The sequence below is a fragment of the Podarcis raffonei genome, chromosome 3 (genome assembly GCF_027172205.1).
Source record: "Podarcis raffonei isolate rPodRaf1 chromosome 3, rPodRaf1.pri, whole genome shotgun sequence".
NCBI classification, from domain to species: domain Eukaryota; kingdom Metazoa; phylum Chordata; class Lepidosauria; order Squamata; family Lacertidae; genus Podarcis; species Podarcis raffonei.
The window spans coordinates 103,934,123-103,952,627 of NC_070604.1; the positions used below are offsets into that span (position 1 = coordinate 103,934,123).

Consider the following 18,505-nt stretch of genomic DNA (forward strand, 5'->3'; position numbering starts at 1 on the left):
TGGACAACTGGTCCATCTAGCCCACTATTGTCTACACTGACTGCCAGCAGCTCTCCAGGGTTTCCGACGGAGACTTTCCTTGTTCTACCCGGAGATGCAGATATTGAACTTGGGCATTCTGCTTGCATGACATATGCTCTACCACTGAACAAGGGCCCTTCTCTCCAACCACTGCGGCTGCTGCCTGTATCCAACTGCATCTTTCTAAATCAACTCAATCATGTCCCTAACACAACCGGTACTTTCTTCGTTTTATCGTACCCCACACCGCAGCAGTTTCTGAGTTCTTCGGGAGCTTCACACCACGCCACAATAAGCGATAGAGTCTCTTCTTTTCAAAGTGGGTGGGGGGTACTTTCGCCTCCTCCGCCCTCTCTCCCTCTTCTCAAGGAGGACTAGGAACTTGAGGAGTGGAAGTGGGATATGGGAAAACGCGCTGGTAAATAGATGGGAGGGGGAAATGATAGCTGTCAACTTAATACTCCAACATTCAGTTTTTAAGGCTAGTTCAGGTGATTGGTTTTTCTTTTTGTTTGTTTTACGAGTTTCGTTCAAGGATTGGTTAGGCAATAAATGAAGGAAACGGGCAGGGCCCGCTTAATTCCTGAACATGGGGTCGGAGAGGAGAGCTCTCCAGGAAAGCTTCAGTTTCTTACTTGTACTAAACCACAAGCGTCCACTTATACTGCCTAAACTGTCAAGACTTCCTTGAAGATTTAGGAAAATGTATTTTTCGACTGCGGCACAATTGTCTGCTTGGATACCTTCGCCGCCTTTTGGAATTCTCGTTCCCAGCAGAAGCTCCTTGAGAAAAGTGTGTGTGTGTGAATCCGTGACAGTTAAACCGGTTCATAGTGCAGACACGTATGCAATTATAACCAAAAGGGGAAAATGCGCCGGTTAAAAAGAAACCCAGGATCCCTTTGCACAGTAGGCTGGATTTCTCGATTTTATTATAAAATAGAAGCAGAAATATTATTTTTTTCCCAAATACCGTATTCACATAATATAAACAATACAGAGAAGTTGAGGGGGCCTCGCTGGCGCGTGATAACTTTCCTTGGGTTTCGATGAGCAGCAATGGCTTATTATAATATACACATATAGATAGGTAGAGATAGAGATATAACGCCTGCTCTTGGCCCTGTTATGATTTGAATGGGTGCCGTGGGCTCCAAGCGGGTCAGAGTCCGGGCCTGGCGCACAAGCCCGGACAACTCCGCACATTATCCTGGGTGGCCCCGCAGACTCCGAAGGGGAAGGAATAGAGGGAAATATTATTATTATGAATAAAAATATTATTAATAATAAGGGTGATATAGGCTATCTCAATGTTAAATGTGCAAAACGCTGTACAGTCTTTATCCTCACAAACAGCCCTGCGAGGTAGTTCGCCTTTGTTCCCATTTTACAGATGAGGGAACTGAAGCTGAAGAGCGCCCACTGAGTCGAGGAGCTCAACCCAGATCTCCCGGCTTCCAAGTCCAACTCTGGAGCCACTGGATCGGCTTGAAGGCAAGTTCTGTGGCTTAAGCGATTTGTGGATCGCACCTTGCTTGTCCTTCACACCTAAAGAATGGCTTAAGGGAGGGGGGACCACACGAAGAAGACGAAATAAGTCCCTCCCCTTCCCCACTTTCTTTGCCTAGCATCAGCTACAAAGGAGAAGAATAAGGGCTGGGATTCATAGCTGTCAACTTTTCTTGCGAGGAATCCTATTCGGAATAAGGGAATTTCCCTTTAAAAACGGGAAAAGTTGACAGCTATGCTGGGGTTGCCTTTACGGCAGCTGGCAGCTACTACAGCGCTGGAATTTCAGCTGCTACTCTCCTCACCAGCCTTCGGATCCAGCCCCACGATGCAACGTGCTTTCTGCCATTCTCAGGCTATAGTAGCCCCTTTACAATCAACAGAGTTGCTAGGCTGGAGTCCGATCCAAAAATCTGGGGCGGGGTGGGGGTGGGGGGTTGAGGGGAGAAGCCTCCCGTTTGGAAAGAAGCCCCCCTGATTTCAGCCAGACATTATTCCCAAGCACGTTGTTTCCCAAGATTCAGAAGCAGAACAAACCGGATGGGATGGAGTTGCCAACTTCGCAAGCAGCATCTGCGCTCGATTAATAGGCCTTCCCTCCACCCTCAGCGGCTTCAGATGCGGAAACGAAGAGGGCCAATGACTTTAGAGATGGTTTTGAAAGGGGATTAGAACTAACTGGATGGACTATAGATGTACCATACTAGAGGTCTCCAGCCGTGATCGCAATGGAAGCTTCCGGTCAGAGGCAGCAGACGCCTCTCTGAAGACCATGTTGCTAGAGAGCAATTGGCATTCAGAATGGGGTTAAGAGCTGGGGAGTGGGGCAACTCTCTGCTTCCCAGAGGCCTCTGGTTGGCCATGGAGGAGAAGAGGGTGCTGCTGGTGCCTGGTGGACCTTTTGGTCTCTTCAAGGCCTACAAAGCTTCACTTGTTGCTGATCAGGGTTCAAGCGCAGCTCCAGAGGCTGGCTGAGAAGTTGGCAACCCGCAAACTGGACCTGATAAACTCCCATAGAGATTGTGAAGGCTGAAGCTGCCAGCCAAGTCCCTTCCTCTCCCAAGTGAGGGGCTGCTCTGACCTCCTTTGCTCCCCTTCCACCATCCCCACCCCTGCAAAACCACACACACAACAACTTTTAAGGAAGAGTCCACCAGCTTCGCCAAACCCTCTTAAGACTTGCCAGGGTATTGAGGTTACAGTACCTTCCCCAAAAGTCATTAGTCAGCCGACCAAGCATTGATCCAAAGCCAGACAACGGATCCGTGTGAAGAAGCTTGCTATCCCTTTCAATGTTTCAGGTAATAGGTATGAGTGTTCTGTTTCTTTAAAAAAAGAAATAATAAAAAGCCGAGTGGGAAGCATGGATTCAAGGGACATCATGGGTGCCACGAACGTCTTAAGAGCCCAGGTCGACCAGGTTGGAGGACATGGAGTTGAGGATGGAGTCTTGCAAACTGTGGTGGTGCAGAGGGTCCGCGCTGGGTACAGGAATGGCACTAGGACCCTGGGGGTGGCCCAAGCTGTGGAGCGGCTGCAAGCCTGGGTTCGAATTAAGCAGTAAAGCCGGGCTGGACGAAGAGTGATCCGGCGTCCCCGAGGGCGTTTTCTCGTCTTCGGAGCTGCCCAAAACCGCCTTGTTGCCGTTCAGGGAGGAGGAAAGCGGGTTGTGGCCGTTGGAACTGGAATTCTCGTTGTTTTCCCTAGAAGGGAGAAAAGGAAAAAAGAGAGAAAATTAGGCTGTAAAAGAGGACCAGTCTCTTCCCTTCCCTTCCCGCCCCCCCTTCATGCAGATGGTATCGACCGGATTGAATGCATGGTTCCCTGAAGCAAGTCCGTGACCCAAGCACAGAGTCCAACCACAGGCATATATTTTCTCAGAAGTTAGTTCTGTTGCAATAAAGGGGACTTCAAGGGCAGTCCACGGCAGGACCCGTCCATCCATGGTGAGGCAATCGCCTCGGGCAGCAGGATCCACAGGGCAGTAGATGCCAATGTAGATCTTTATTCCCTCCTTGCTCCTGATATATTCACTCATCCCTTCTTCCCCGCAGGGCGAGGGGGCACTATTTTGTGCTTCACCTCAGGTGCCAAAATGTCCTGGGACAGCACTAATCCATGGCCCATGTATTGTTTTTAATATTCAGTTGGAAGCCACCCAGAGTGGCTGGGGAAACCCAGCCACATGGGCGGGGTATAAATAATAGATGATGATGATGATGATGATGATGATGATGATGATGATGATTATTATTTAAAGCACATGCCCTCCAAAGAACTGTAGCTTACCCTTCACAGAGTTATGGTTGTTAGTAAGGTAAAAGATAAACCACTCCTGGACGGTTAATTCCAGTCAAAGGCGACTATGGGGTGCAGTGCTAATCTACTTTCAGACCAAGGGAGTTGGCATTTGTCCCCAAACAGCTTTCCGGGTCATGTGGCCAGCATGACTAAACCGCTTCTGGTGCAATGAGACACTGTGACGGAAACCAGAGTGCATGGAAATGCCTTTTACCTTCCTGCTGCAGCAGTACCTATTTATCTACTTGCACTGGCGTGCTTTCGAACTGCTAGGTTGGCAGAAGCTGGGACAGAGCAACAGGAGCTCATCCTTATTGCGCAGATTCGAACTGCTGAGCTTCTGATCAGCAAGCCCAAGAGGCTCAGTGGTTTAGACCACAGCACCACCCAGGTCCCTACAGTTGTTAGAGCCCTTAAGAAACTACAGTTCCCAGGATTCTTTGGGTGGGTGATTTAAATGTGTGTTGTGTACACAGCTGGAAGTCCTATTAAATTCAATGGGTCTTACTCCAAGGTAAGGGGTTAGAATTGCAGCCCTACTCCCTAGGAAGGGTTAGAGAGCTCTAATGCATTTCAGACTTCAACCATTCTAGATAAGCTTCTGGGGAAGGAAGTCCCCTTGAAATCACTGGAGAGTGAATGAACGAGGAACGAGTTGGGCTGCACGTCTGTCACTGACGAAGATGCTGATTCCATTTCTCCCTTTGGATCCTGAAACCTGACATCGTTGAAAGAAAGGGCCAAACCTCTGTGGTAGAGCATAAATGCACTTACCTGGACTCAACCACACACCTAGGGTTATTGTGAGAATAACATGGGAAAGGGGAAGAATCATAATCTATACAACTCCATGCAACCCAGCCAGGTAGGCGGGGTATAAATAATAAAATTGTTGTTGTTGTTGTTGTTCACTATGACCTACTGAAGGGCTCAGTAGTAGAGTATACAGGTAGGTAAAAAAAAGTAAAAGACCCCGAACGGTTAAGTCCAGACAAAGGTGACTATGGGGCTGCGGCGCTCATCTCACTTTGTCTTGCATTTGTCCACAGACAGCTTTCCGGGTCATGTGGCCAGTATGACTAAACCACTTCTGGTGCAACAGAACACCATGACAGAAACGGAAATGCTGTTTACCTTCCCGCCGTAGTGGTACCTATTTATCTGCTTGCACTGGTGTGCTTTTGAACTGCTAGGTTGGCAGAAGTTGGGACAGAACAACGGGAACTCACCCCATCACACAGATTTGAACCGCCGACCTTCCGATCAGCAAGCCCAGGAGGCTCAGTGGTTTACACCACAGTGCCACCCAGTCCCAGGTTCATCCTCAGACACATCCAGATAGGTTTGGCAAAGTCTTCTGCCTGAAAACTCTGGATAGTTGCTGATAGTCAGTGTTGACAATACTGATCTAGAGCTTCCTATGTTTCTGTGCTATATTACAGTTTCTCCCCCCAAAAAATGACTCAAAAGTTAAGTTTGTGTTATTCCTACTACTCAAAATTTGGATTTTAGCTTATTTCTTTTCCTTTTTTAACTTTAGAATCACATGGTACAATTTCCCACAATCTGGAACCTATTGAGACGTATTTAAGTGTGTTTCATCCCATTGAATGCTCATTGGATACACAGTCTTTGGAACCCAGGATTAAATCCCCATTGACCTAGGTCTTCAGAAAAGGCACCTCTTGTAATTATAGTACTATACCAGGAACCAAGGTATGAGACCCTGCAGGCATGTCCAAAGTCCGTTTCAGGGGCCTAATCCGGTCCACCAGTTGATTTAATCTGTGGCAGTATATGTCCTGGGGCAAAATCCCCCAAAAAGCTCAGTGGCGCAGTGGGTGAAACCACAGAGCCTAGGACTTGCCGATCAGAAGGTCGGTGGTTCGAATCCCTGCAACGCGGTGAGCTCCCGTTGCTCGGTCCCTGCTCCTGCCAACCTAGCAGTTCGAAAGCACGTCAAAGTGCAAGTAGATAAATAGGTACCGCTCTGGCGGGAAGGTAAACGGCGTTTCCGTGTGCTGCTCTGGTTCGCCAGAAGCGGCTTAGTCATGCTGGCCACATGACCCGGAAGCTGTACGCCGGCTCCCTCGGCCAATAAAGCGAGATGAGCGCCGCAACCCCAGAGTCGGTCACGACTGGACCTAATGGTCAGGGGTCCCTTTACCTTTACCTTTAACTTCAATCCTAAAAGACGCTCAACAACTTCAGTCCTAAGAAAGCTCAACAACTTTGGTCGGCCCTCATGAATGTTCACTTCATCAAATTTGGCCCTCTTTGAAAAACGTTTGGGCATCCCTGCGGAACTCTTAATCTCTCATGCGCAGCCTTCAGTTAGCCACTGTCTCTCAGACCCCACCTACCTGCCAGGATTGTTGTGAAGATAACAAATGGATCAATGCATTTTAATCTTTACTCAAAAGTCAGCTCTCAGGGTATTGTCCTTATTTCAGTTGACTGACTTCCTGCTAGCTGCACACCTACTGGAAAATATGTTTTGTGGAGCTGAGCTGCACAACTGCTATCCTAAGGGCAGGTATGCCTGGAAGTGCACAGTCAATTCAGAGCACCCATGCTTGAGATGTGGGTGTGAAATCACCACTCTGATCTCCTTTGAGAGTATGAAAAGGTGTGATACACACCTCCAGTTTAGAGGAGAAGATGGGGTTGCAGCAATTTTAAGGGCATTCTGGTGAGAAACAAACCCCCAAAAGCAGGGCTTCCAGGAAACCCCTTCCCCAGCCAGTGGTGTTGTGGGGGGGCATGGTCACAGGCACAAAATTCTGAGGGGGCACAACCAGGCACCCCATGTAGGCATCGGCTTCCACAGGGACCCACACCTCACCCTGACAAAGGTGGCAGCTCAGGTCAATTTAGCAACCAACAACAAGTTCTAGGTAACAACTCTTTTCTTCTTTGATTGGGCTGTTCCACCTTCACAACATCTGTGCTGCTGACTCTCAAACTTTTGTTGAAAAACATACAACAAAAAATTAATCAGTTTGAGTCATGCAACTCAAATTGGATCTACTAGGCCCAATTTTTTTAAGCAACATGGACAAAAGTCACTTCTGGGGGCCCTCCAGGATTAGGTGCCTTGAAGCTTTATTAGTTTCATAGCATAGTATATCCACCCCTGACCGTAATACCTCAAGGATCGGCTCTCCCCATATGAACCGATCTGGACCCTGTGATATCATCCGAGGCCCTCCCTTTTGTGCCTCCTCCACAAGAGATCTGTAGGGTGGCCACACGAGAATAGGCCTTTTCTATGGTGGAATGCTCTCCTAGCATCTTGGTTACATATCTTTAGGCACCAGGCAAAAACATTCCTCTAATCCCAGGCCTTTGGCTAATTAAACAAGTGATGGCCTGTTTGTGGGGGGTATTGATTTTGCATGTTACTATGATATGCATTTTTGTGTATTTATATTGTAAACTGCCATGTAATCCTTGAGAGGTATAGAAATTTAATTATCATCATCAACAACAACATTTTCATATTTGCAGGTATGATTACGCTGATTTGCTTTTTTCTCTTGTTCTATAGGGTATTTTAAATCACTACATTCTTTGTGTATGTTAATATTCTATGTGTGTTTCTAAAACAGACGCTGAAGAACGCAGAATTGTTTAGTTATGTTAAGGTTGATTTGATTAAAGAATAGTAAACTGTAGTGACTATGTCTCCAGATTTTTTCATTTGCTTGTTATAAAGTTTTTTTTCCATATAACTAATTCATACTTTTCTGTTTTATGGTATTTTTTTATCATTGGATCCCAATTTGTTTTAGTTTTTTATTTAAAACATCATATATATATTTATAAACATGGAATAAAGGGGTCTCTGATTGGTAGTGAGCAATTTGTATGACTCCAAGACCACCACTCCTATTCCAGCTACCTCCTGCTAGAAACACTCAGGTTCTTTCCATCCCCACTGTGGTGCCCTCAGAGCAGAACTGTGGGGGCCAAAGTCCAGGTAATTAGGTAAAGAGAGCCCCACCCTCAATAGTCAGAATTTTGGCCCTCTAGATGCTGCTGACCTCCAACTCCCATCAGCCAGCAGGGCACCTGGACAAGGATGAAGGGAGTTGTAGTCTAACCTTCCCGGAATTGCAACACAAACATTTCTTTTCTTTTCTCAACTCACTGGAGCCTCTAGGATCTCGGCCTACGCCCTATTCCCTAGGCAGGAAATCTTGGGTGCAGCCATCTTCACAAGACCGCTCATTGCGCATACTAACTTCCCATCCAAGGTGTCACATCCTGAAGCAGTCGCGTAAAGGCTCGAAAAGAGAGAGCTTGGCGGATGGCAGGTTTGGAAATAATGTCCCACTGATTTAGAACCGAGATGCCAATTATCTGACTTCTGCTTTAACCAGCTGTGGATGGGGAGGAGGAAAATAAAATTCGGGCTTCCACAGCCTCTGCCTGCACTGCAACCCCCCAGGGCCTCGTTGAGTCGATCTCGGGTCTTGTAAACAGTTTGCGGCCGGCTCAGTAAAAAAGTGTGGTCTGATAAAAACGTTCTTTTCCTCCCTCTCTCTCCTGCAGAGATTAGGAAGCCTTTGGGGGGTGGGAGAAGGGGACGCGTTAGCACTTCAGTCCTCGGCCCCGAAAGGAAAAGCAGCGCGTTCTGGCCGCTGTTTCCTCCGGCTAAATCTAACATCGCAAAGATGGGAATGGAAAAAAATATATCTGCGTTGGGGTCCCTTCCTCAGATCTCGGCTAGGGCTAAACTCTTTTCCTCCCCGTCCATTCTGAAGCTCGAATGTGTGTGTCTACCAGTGGCGTAGCGTGGGGGGTGCAGGGGGGGCCGGCCGCACCGGGCGCAACATCTGGGGGTTAGGGCAAATCCACGGGTTAGGGGGCGCAAATCCACGGGTTAGGGGGCGCAAATCCACGGGTTAGGGGGCGCAATTTACTTGCCTTGCCCCTGCTGCTGACAACCCACGCTACGGGTTAAGGCAGCCCTGTTCAGGGAAGTTTTTAACGTGTGATATTTTACTGTATTTTTGGTTTTTATGGAAGCCGCCCAGAGTGGCTGGGGAGGCCCAGCCAGATGGGCGGGGTATAAATAATAAATTATTATTATTATTATTATTATTATTATTATTATTATTATTATTATTACGCCACTGGTGTCTACATATATACTGAAATACATCCCAACCTACAGTAGCAAACGAGAGGCATTTTATTTTCTTGAATCAGGAGCGGAAATGCCCTCCGTGGCTCGTGGCACGCAAATATTTCCTTCATCCGGCAACACCTCGGTGGCTACACACGCTACTGAGGCCGGAGGAGGGGAGCGGAATTGGCTTCAGTTGCCCTGGCTTCCCAACAAATAAGACCCCGATCCTAAACCCGCTTATTTGAGCTCCATCGGAAGCGGGAAGGAAGCGAGGAGAAAATATCTACTTCTAAATAAGTATGCTAGCGTCATTTCGATGGAATCCGACTGCCAGGTAAACACGTTTAGGTTTGCAGCCTAACACTTCGATGCTAAACTGCGCGATCCTAAACCGGTTGACTCAGAAGTACACCCCGCCGCATTTCAAGAGAACTTTTTTAGTAAGGGAGTTTAGGGTAGCAGCCGTAGTTTCTGAGAGGCTGGATTAAGTGCGAAAGCCACCGAGTTCCGATAAAGTTTGTTTAACAGAAGGAGATCGCTGTAAGGGATCAACAACCAGCCCCGGTGATCAGCATGCGCGTTTGCTCAGAAGACGCTCCTGCGGGATTCACTGAGACTAAGCGTGCTCAATACTGCAGCCGAAGAGTCTTGTGGCAACTGGAAGACTCGCAGCTCGCTTTTTCTGCAGCGTGGATAGGAGAGAGCCAGTTTCCTTGGATGCAGGAGTGTCTTTACGCTGGACACTCCACGCCATCTAAGTAGCAGCTTCTCCGCGGCGCCGCGGCCGGAAATTAAGCCATCATAAAATGGTTAGGCTCCCAGGTGCCACAAGTCTCGGAAAGAAGCGGAGGAGGGTCATCTTCTAGAATTGAGAACCAAAAGCGGCTTCCTTATTAGGCCAGAAAAGCGCCCCATCGAGGCTCTGCTAATACTTTATCTGAAATCCTGCACTGTGCTGTAGTTTTATCTGGTAGATTCTTAGCCCTAACAATTCAGTGGTCTCACTAGCTCCTTAGGCTACTACTCCAACTCTAACCACCCCGAACGCTTCCAAGGCCTTTCTCCTCCTATTTCTGCCGCAAGCCATTTTGCGGAAACCATCCCATTTTCACGAAGCAATGCAGTTCAGAGGGTTCTTGGGTCTCTCCCACCCCCGCACGGCTTCCTTTGCAACAAAACGCATTTTAACCCCTTTCTTCAGTGTTGCTGTGTCCCTGCGCAGACTGCCCGCTCGATTTGGAAAACGACCGAGCCCTACAAGCACCCACCCCATTGAAGTCAACGGGGCTGCTGGGTCATGTGGATAGGTTGTGGGCTGCGTGTAAATATGTAGCATGCTGACGTTCTCCTTGGCAACATATTATCTTTAAATTGGGTTTTCCAGTCGCGATTCAGATCTTTTCACATGCATTAGATCGCTAATCCCGTAAGGCAGGTCACTACATTATCATTTCCATTTTACAGATTTGGGGGTATGGATGGGTGAGGACTGAGATATATTGGTTTGCCTAAGACCAGCCAAATCCTACCGGGGAAATTCCAGGACTAGGCTCAGACCCACTGCTGTTAGGCTACGATCTATGCCTATTTACCTTGGAGCAAGCCACATTGCACCCGATGGCGTTTACTTCGGAGTAGACATGAGCAGAAACCTGCTGTTAAGCACTATGATGCGCCGGCCTTTCTTCACTTAAATGCAGATGAAGGATTAAACAATCCACATCAACGCATTTTGTATTGTACCTGGATATTTCAGAATACATAGGACAACCACGTTGTATTACACGCCTCTTGAAACATTATTTAATAAAGTTACGCGTTTATATAAATGTAACCCTTTAAAAGCTCGATTTAAAACTCAAGATACATCCAAGCATTTAAGCAGACTTGTTTCCACTGAAGTCAATGGGGAGACTTTGACTCAAATCCAAGCGCGCTCGGGCTGCAATCCTGTTCACACTCGCGTGGGGGACAATTCCCACTGAATTCAATAGCTCTTACCACGGAGCAGACACAAACAGGACGGCGGTGTTCATAAAGCTGAGGACACGCGGGTGATTCAGTTTGGATGCGCAGCCTAATTATTTAAGCAAGCGGCACACCACTCCTAAGCAAAGTTTCGCAACAATCAGCAGTAATTGCTAATTGACAATAATTGCTGCCAACCTTAACTATCTTTATTTGCAAGCAAGACCTACTGTTCACCACATAAGAACATTAGACGAGCCTGCAGGATCAGGCCAAAGGCCCATGTAATCCAGTATCGGGTTCTCACAGTGGCCAACCAGATGCCTATGGGAAACGAGGGAGCAGAACATGAGCACAAGAGTAACTCCCTCCTTTCCAGCAACGGGTATTTGCAAGCACTGCTGCCAAGAACTGTGGAGGTAGAGCATAACCATGGTGGCTAGTAGCCCTCTCCACCAAATCTCCTTTTAAAGCCATCCAAGCTGGTGGTTAATCTCTGCCCCCTGGGGAAGTGGATCCCATAGGATTGTCTGTGCGCTGCGTGAAGATGTACTTTCCTTGATCTGTACCAAATCTCCCAAAATTCAGCTTCATTGGATGTCAACCAGTTACAATATTATGAGAGATGATGATGATGATGATGATGATGATGATGATGATGATTAGTCTATCCGCTTTCTTCATGCCATATGTATTTTTTAAAAAAGACGAACTCTGATCTCGTGGCAAGGTTTTGGTATTTTAATGCCTACTTTGATAGTAGATTTCATAAAATAGTAGATTTCATAAAATCATAGAAGGGACCCCGAGGATCATCAAGTCCAACCCCCTACAATGCAGGAATAGGCAGCTGTCCCGTACCGGGATCGAACCAGCAACCTTTGCATTGTGAGCACCATGCTCTAACCAACTGAGCTATCCAGGTATGATGTTTTCTGGTTACATGCTGTGAACACAGATGGTTCGGAATAAAAGTACAACTAGCTAATAAATGAAATGTGTACTCGGAGGTAAGTCCCGTCGAGGTCAGGACAGCTAACTCCCCGGGTAAGTGCCCAAAAGAAGGCTGCCTTAATTTAACCCCAATTAAGCCTTCACTCTTAAACACCTTCCCTAGAGAGTTAATCTCACTGAACCCAGTGGGACTGAGTTTAAGAAGACTGGTTTAAAACTGGGCTGTAAAATCACATTATCCCCACTGGCTGTAGCGGAATTAACTCTAGGACTGTTATCCTAAGCGTCACTTGTAATGTTGGCAACGTTCTCTTCCAGGTAAAGGAAAATACGTTAATGCCTGACATCAGCCTTCGCCAGTCCCGTACCTTCCAGATGTTGTTGGATTATAACTCTCAGCCAGGACTGCGCAAGCATTGCATCTGGTGGGCACCAGGTTGAGGAAGGTTGTTAGCAGTCTCCATAGATAACCCAGTGGCGTAGGGCTTAATGCCCTGTGATCACACCTATAAGCGCGCAGCGTTACTCAGCTGGGAATCAAACTGCAGACGTCCAGGCGAAGCTAAAGCTATAGCTATGGGCACGGCAGGGTGATATTGGGGAAAGGAGACATTTGTCCCATTTTCATCTGGAAAAACGGAGATTGCTCGGTAAGGGGGACCACCCTGCTTGCGGGACGCTGCCGTCTGTTAAGGAGGATTCAGGATGCTAATTCTCTTCCACCTCAGCGAGAGAGAGCGCCTATGATGTGTTCCTCCGATTAGCAGTAAATGGGCATCTTTCATCTCACCAGCCCTAGACTGGCCAGGCGAGTCTCTGCGCTTTCCACCCGCGGGAGAAAATAAGCTTATGTCAACTAGGCGAAATGGATGGAGGCCGCGAACCGAGTCGTGTCAAACCGCCTGCCTTGAACTCCGCTCGGCTACTTTACCTGAGCCATTAACAGTTTCAAAATGTGTGTGTTTTCCACTGAGGCAGCAGCGTTATGACAATTAAGTCGCAAGGACTTAGAACTCAGAGGGACTTATTTTCGACAGGGGGCAACGGATCTAGGATCGGGTTAAACGTTCTGCGCAGAACGTCTAGCCCGATCCTAGACCTATTGACCCCCATCGAAAATAAGTGCACACGCACTAGTCTTGTCCCGGACGTAAATTCCTCCCGGACCTCTAGATTGAACAGATTAAACATAATATTTTGGGACTTGGGAAAACTGCCTTCAGGGACACTGGCGTGCACGCGTTGCAGGCACCAGAAGCGCATTTTCTGCAGAAAGCGACCCTGAATTTTGTCATGGGAAAGAGATGTCACCTTTAGCAGGTTCTAGTAAAATCAACCTACTGGTTAGACGCTTTGGGAGACGGAGTTGCGCAGCGGCGGTGGTTTGGGGTGAGAATAAACTGCATTTCAATTCACAGAGGTTTACTAACAGCTGTCAGATTTGCAACCTGTCTCTGAAACAAGTGCCCAACGCCCCAAAGGCCGCTTATTCATCAGAAAGGGCAGAGCCCCCTGTCCCTAGATACCCGCGCAAAATGGCGATCCTCTTCCCAGTCAAGACCAGCAAAGGTAGATATTCTCAGAATTTGGACCCACGCAGTGACAAACGCGCGCTGCAGGAAGCTCCTTTCAACTCGGCGCGGCGGAAAGGATTGTCCCGCAGCTCGGAGCCCCGCCTGCAACCCAGGCAGAATCTGCTCAAGAGAAACTAGCGCCTTCCCCCCCCCTTTTTTTTTGCAACAGGTCGGTGCATAAATGATAAAAACAGACGACTTGGATTCAAAGCGATTTTCAGCCCTGTTAAAGACAGCAAGGATTGAAATCACCTTGGCGCTTGGGTTTCAAGTACGCAGGAATTTGGATATAAACCTTACGCCCCCCCCCCCGCTTCCCAAATGTTCGGGATCGTGGTGCTAATTTCGAATAAAAGCTGCGATCTCATCCATGCACGCACTTATTGGGGAGTAAGCCCTGGGATGGGGTGCCTCCCGGTGAAGGCACGCATGGGCTCCGGCTGCCTTTGGGGTTGTGGGTGGCCCTTATTGGACCTCCAGACGAAGTTCACTTTTGCATGCAAAATCCAGCCGGCCACCTCTAAAGTGGAACCCAGATTCTCCGGCGAGTTTTCCAAGAGAGTGGTTTCTGGATGGCCGCCTCAGAGTACAGTAAAAGGGAGAGAGCGCGCGGGTCCAGATGATATCTGCTTTATTAGGCCCACATGTGGGTGGAAGCAGAGGGAGCCGCGACTATGTTTTGGATTTTCTACCAACGCTAGCTCACCAGAAAATACCTTTGAACTCACTTATGGCGCAGGAGGGTGCCAAAAGTGAATTCAGCCGGCCCGCGGAAGACTTGCACATCAAAGGTGCGCGTCCGGGTCCTCCGGGTATTCGGCTGCTTGGCTCTTTCACACGTGTTAATTGTACAAGGGCTGACACTTGCCCTCTCTGGCTGTGTGAGTGGGTTTCGAAACTGCTGCGAGCTTTCTGTTGCGAGGAATTAAATTGGGTTTTTTTCGGCTCACCCGTCCTTCTAGACCCGTTAACTGGCCTCCAGATTTCTTTTTAAAGCCATATTATATTCTCCATTTCAGGCTGGTTTAACAAGATTCTGAAGTTATTTTCCGTCGGCTGCCCTAACCCAGTTTCTAAATACGTTTCTTTTTTGGGGGGAACCCTCTCAAGCTAGTTAGTTACACAATAGGAGATTAGGGAAAGTGCCCCTCAGCAAAACAAAAGACTCACTCGAAATCAGAGGGGATGACTGCTCGGCCAAAGAGTTTAGGGTCGCGGTGCGCGGCTGCAAAGTACAAGCGTCCGCTCGGGAGCACTGACAGCCCCACGGCTTCACACAGAGAATTTACTGAGAAATCCATCCTGTTCGATGGGACCCGTGTCCCGGTACGAACTACAAGGGAGGGATGAGAAGACGCTAGTAGCGGTGGATGGCCTCCCGAAACTCCAAACAACCACCCACTTACTCCAGAGTAGTACTATCTGAGTTGCTAGGCTACCACAACAACGTGGGCTTCCTTAATCCGCCGACAGAGCTAACAATACCGTGGCGGCTCGGGTGCTGCTGGCAAGTCCACGTTAAACAGGCTCCCTATAATGCGTTTAAGGCCTAAGCTAGCAGTGCCCAACTTTTCGGCTCTTCTCTCTGGCGTCGAGATTCTATTCGATTCTGTCTCAATGTGGTTCGATGCCTGCAGCCTTCAGAATCCCTTTGGAGCCAGTTCGTTTCGTTTCCCACCACTAATTTCATATCCCCTTGAAACAGGATGGGTAAACCTTTACGGGTTTGTATACGAGGCTGATTTACTCAGGGAGAGAATCCGTGCTGTTAGGAGCAGCGCAACTGCGTGTGTATTTATTTACTCAGAGTTAAGGCCCCCAGGTCGGACTGATCCGATTCAGCCATAGGGCCGCAATTTCGGACCTGTGCTACGATCGAAAAGCTGCCCATTTATTCTAGGCTAGCCCTCTCTTAACGCCAATTCATTGCTCGTTAAGAGTCAGCTACTGAACAACTATTTCCATCTCGGAAGATAGTTTCATAAGAAGAATTAAAACATAATGCAAGATCCGCCGATTTTTCTTCTAGATCATAGTGTTCTGACTTATACGAACGCTCTTGTGTTCACAGTTTATTAGTAATTGATGGGAGGCGTTTGCACTGATTAATATGAAATTATTATAGCATATTTCTGTCCCACAGTTCATTATTATCCTTCCATCTACTATCTGGAATCTGTCCCATCCCTCTTACTGAAGCAATGGAATGAAAGGGAACTTGTATCCGGATAGATAAGCAGCCACTTTAACGTGAACGGAAACTCCTGAGATTTATTTCCCTTGAAAATGTGCAGTTTCTGAACAATGTGGGGTACGTCTGTGTGCTCCTGGCCCAACGCATTTTGAAAACCCTGGCTTTCTCTTCAGCTGGTAGCCTAAGTGAATTCAAGGGCTTGTCAAAGTGAGGAAGAGATTTACAGCTGGCCGCAGGAAACGTGTTAATTGTGATCATCACCAAGGGTTAAAATCATTGATGATTGTGGCTTTAGCCACACACTCACCGGCCCCAGGGGCAAAGAAGTTCGCTTTTATAGAGTTGGGGGCCTACTGGGACCATTCTACAAGCAACCAGCTTTTTCCAACAGTGCTGCGCAAAGTTACTTACTACCTTTCCTCCACTTTAAACTACTACACTGGTGTGGAGTCCCATTGTAAAGAGTAGAATTGCCGGCAACAACGCGGAAACTCGGGCTGGGTAGGAAGAATTTAACTCATGCAGCTCAATCCCACGCGCTGGAAGTTGAGGAGCACCGATTCGAATGCGACTTACACCCAGGTAAGTGAATTTAGGATTGCAGCTTTTAATTTTGATTCCCACCAGGAGTTAGTGTGTTCGGGATGGGGTATTAAACGTGGTTAATTTTGCTGGCGAGGAAGGACCTGATGGTCTTGTAAAGTGTTCAGGTGTATTTGTTCAATATGCATTAGAGATATTTACTAGCAGAATTAATATCTCCCCCTTTTTTAGTATTGTTTTGACTGCTTTCTTCCTGCACGGAGAAACGGCTCACTCAACACGTTTCTGTTACTTAAATATGTAGCCAAGATTGCAGTCCAACACTGATTCATTAAAGTATTCCCTATTGAATTCAATGGCACTTACTTCCAAGTAGATAAGGATGGGGCCGCGAAGTAAATTAAAGTTGAGAAAACTACAGATATTTTCCCGGGAAGCGGAAAAGAAACAGTCAGAATAGGAAGCTGGCCTGATTGTGAAAAGGAGCGAAGGAAGATCCAGCTTTCTCCTGTTCCATTTACTTTAAAACTCTGCTCCACTTCTTCCAAATCAAGTTTTCCGAGGAAGTGGCCTGGTAGAGAAGCCGAAGCAAAGCGATTTAGCTTTGGCGGGGCAACCCAGTGTTGCTCTCGAGTAAAACTAGTTCCGGGGGGGGGGGCGGAGAGTCAACTGTGTGTTCCTGCTTTTCCGATAGCATTCCGATATGAACGAAACGGCGAAAAGTTAAGATTGCTGTTTTACAAAGAGAATGAAGCGCCACGTTCTAGTTTCATTGCCATCTCCCTTCGCATTAGGTGAACCTCGAGGCCGGTGGCGCTTTCCCCCACGGCCTGATCCTCTGCGCGTTTACTCGGGAGCAAGTGCTCGCTAAGTTCAAGGCTGCTTAGGCGACAAAAGCGCCTTTGTGCGCGTCTCAGCGCCGCACAGTTTGGCCTGGAATGGATAAGCAAATTTAGGAAGAATCCAGCACCCCACCGCCCCTCCCCTGGTCCCCAAATCAGAAATCTTTTGCAGCAGGGGTTGGGGGTCGAAAGAGGGAGCCAGAAGGAAGTACTTACTCGTACCTTTCTTTGGCCTCGGCCGCCCGGTCCCTCTGCCTCCGGTTCTTGAACCAGTTGCTGACTTGGGTGGTGGTCAGCCCGGTGGCTTCGGCCAGCTCCCTCTTCTCCCGAGGGGACGGGTAAGGGTTGTGCGCGTACCATTCCCGCAGCACGCTGCGGCTCTTCTCCTTGAAGCAGTAGCTGGTCTCCTCGCCGTCCCAGATGGAGCGGGGCAAGGGGAACTTGCGGCGGACCCGGTACTTGCCGACCGCCCCTAGGGGTCGCCCCCGCAGCTTCTCGGCCTCGATGTAGTGCGCCTTGAGCCACAGTTGCTGCAGCTTGGGGTGGTTGTGCGCCGAGAACTGGTGGCTCTCCAGGATCTTGTAGAGCTCGCGGAAGTTGCCCCGGTGGAAAGCCACCACGGCCTTGGCCTTCAGCACGCTCTCGTTCTTGTGCAGGTGCTCGCAAGCCGGCAGCGACCACAGGAAGCGGCCCAGCCTCTCGATGTTGCCACCTTGCTGGAGAACCTCGCAGACGCACGCCACTTGCTCCTGGGTGAAGCCAAACGTGGGCAGCATGGACATGGTGGCGGGCGCCCGGGAGAGGCCCTGCTCCTCCTGCCACCGCCGCCTCTTAGCGCATCTGCCCTGGCCGAAAGGGGGCAGCCACTCCGGGTGGGGTAGGGTGGGTGGGTGGGTGGGGGGCGACGCGGCCGAGCGCCCCGCAGGCACCGCCTGGGGGGCAGAACTGGCGGCGGCGGGTCTTGCGGGGAGGGGGGGTGTCCGGGACGCGCGCGCGCGACAGCCGGCACCAATGGAGAGAGGGCTTCGCAAGGGGCCAGCCAACCACAGAGCGCCGGGGCTAACTTACTTACAAATGGAGCCCTCGGGCTTAGGTCAGCGCTGGCGGGGCCGCTGCGCCGGCGCCCCTGGAGCTTAGAGAATCTTCGCGCGCGGGGGAGGATCAAAGGCAGAGCGAGGCGAGCGCTCACTTTCACCTCTTCTCGCTTGCTCTCCTCCTGCCTCTTCGGCTTTTGACCGCCCGCTTGGTTTGTAAGTCCCGGAGTTCCGATCAGCAAACTTTGCGGCTCTATTGTGTGAGAGGCTGCGGCGCTCGCAACAGTGGAACTTTCGCTCTCCCCACCCCCTGGCCGGGCTTGCGAGTTCCACTCTCCTCTCTCCTCTTCTCTCTCTCTTCCTCCCTCCCCCCCTCCCCGCTTGCAGCGATAGGATCTCTTACATGTAATCCAGTACTTTAAAAAGTC

The 18,505-nt window shown here is 49.0% G+C and overlaps 1 protein-coding gene across 2 annotated transcripts; it reads right to left on the bottom strand.

The window, feature by feature from the left end:
- Window positions 1-936: 936 nt before the first annotated feature.
- On the bottom strand, window positions 937-18,102 carry SIX2 (SIX homeobox 2). Of its 2 annotated transcripts, none has more exons than XM_053383370.1 (2): window positions 17,260-18,102; window positions 937-3,233 (listed from the first exon to the last, which is right to left on the bottom strand). In XM_053383370.1, exons 1-2 carry the CDS (start codon window positions 17,823-17,825, stop codon window positions 2,930-2,932), a joined length of 870 nt encoding a protein of 289 aa, XP_053239345.1. In that variant the 5' UTR covers window positions 17,826-18,102; the 3' UTR covers window positions 937-2,929. The 2 variants fall into 2 exon arrangements, with proteins under 2 accessions (XP_053239345.1, XP_053239344.1); XM_053383369.1 differs by having other exon boundaries at window positions 17,266-17,926.
- Between the last annotated feature and the right edge of the window lie 403 nt (window positions 18,103-18,505).